The sequence below is a fragment of the Propithecus coquereli genome, unplaced genomic scaffold (assembly GCF_000956105.1).
Source record: "Propithecus coquereli isolate 6110/MARCELLA unplaced genomic scaffold, Pcoq_1.0 Scaffold10, whole genome shotgun sequence".
NCBI classification, from domain to species: Eukaryota; Metazoa; Chordata; class Mammalia; order Primates; family Indriidae; genus Propithecus; species Propithecus coquereli.
This window is the reverse complement of record NW_012133858.1, coordinates 6189328-6190163: the sequence shown is the minus strand read 5'-3', so window position 1 is coordinate 6190163 and position 836 is coordinate 6189328. Positions and strand designations below refer to the sequence as shown.

At 41.3% G+C, this 836-nt stretch overlaps 1 protein-coding gene across 1 annotated transcript in view; it reads left to right on the top strand.

The window, feature by feature from the left end:
- Positions 1–688: 688 nt before the first annotated feature.
- The window catches only part of MUC13 (mucin 13, cell surface associated), a 20330-nt gene continuing 20182 nt past the window's right edge, over positions 689–836 (top strand). Inside the window, exons 1-2 of the mRNA XM_012639645.1 lie at positions 689–724; positions 798–804. Of these exons, the coding sequence (XP_012495099.1) occupies positions 689–724; positions 798–804 (43 nt within the window). The remainder of the gene's footprint in view (positions 725–797; positions 805–836) is intronic.

Sequence of the window (836 nt, the reverse complement as noted above, 5' to 3'; positions counted from 1 at the left end):
ACATATGTCTAGAATTGTTAATGGGTAAACACTACCAGAAAAATAATTTTGGAAGAAGGAATGAGGTATTTTTATTTCATCATTCTTTCAGCTACTCCCCCCACCCCTCAACCTTTCCCTCCCTCCACATCTCAACAGAGAAATCGCCATGTAATGGAAAATTGGGGCAGTTGCCTTAAATGTAGAAGTCCACGACTGGGTGGTGACAGCGCCACCTTGTGGCATCCAGTTGTCCTCCCTGAGGACTCTCAAGAATATCAAACCCAGAATAACAGTTCTGCAACTACAGGCATAAATGACATCACTTTTTGGTATTCAACTTAATAAATATTAAGCCTTTATTTGTCATATTTTTCAATAACATTTTTCCAGTTTTGTATGTTTAACTTTTAATTATATTTATTGTGGGTTTTTTTGTGTGTTTAGTAGTCATATATTTTCATTTTTAATGTAGTCATATATATTCATTTTTCCAGAAAAGAATGAGTTGGGTGCTAATTAGTCTCAAGTAATAGTAACTGCCATTATTTATTCAATGTGCTGCCTTCTGAAACTTGGTATTTTTGTTCCGTCAGCCACAGGCCAAAGCACAACTGTTGTCTCTCCAGCCATAGATACTGCACCTAGTTCTCCAATCAACACCATCACAGCTACTGGAACCAGTTCCACTGAAGCTACCACCACCACGATGACTTCATCTTCTTCCCCCATGACTACGGCTATTGTAACTACTCCCTCTGCCCCCTCCCCACCCAGGGCAGCCGGTCCCTCCGTAACTCCTACATCCACTCCTGCAGAAAGCGAGTCAGCCACAGTTGTCAGGACCACCGCTTCGT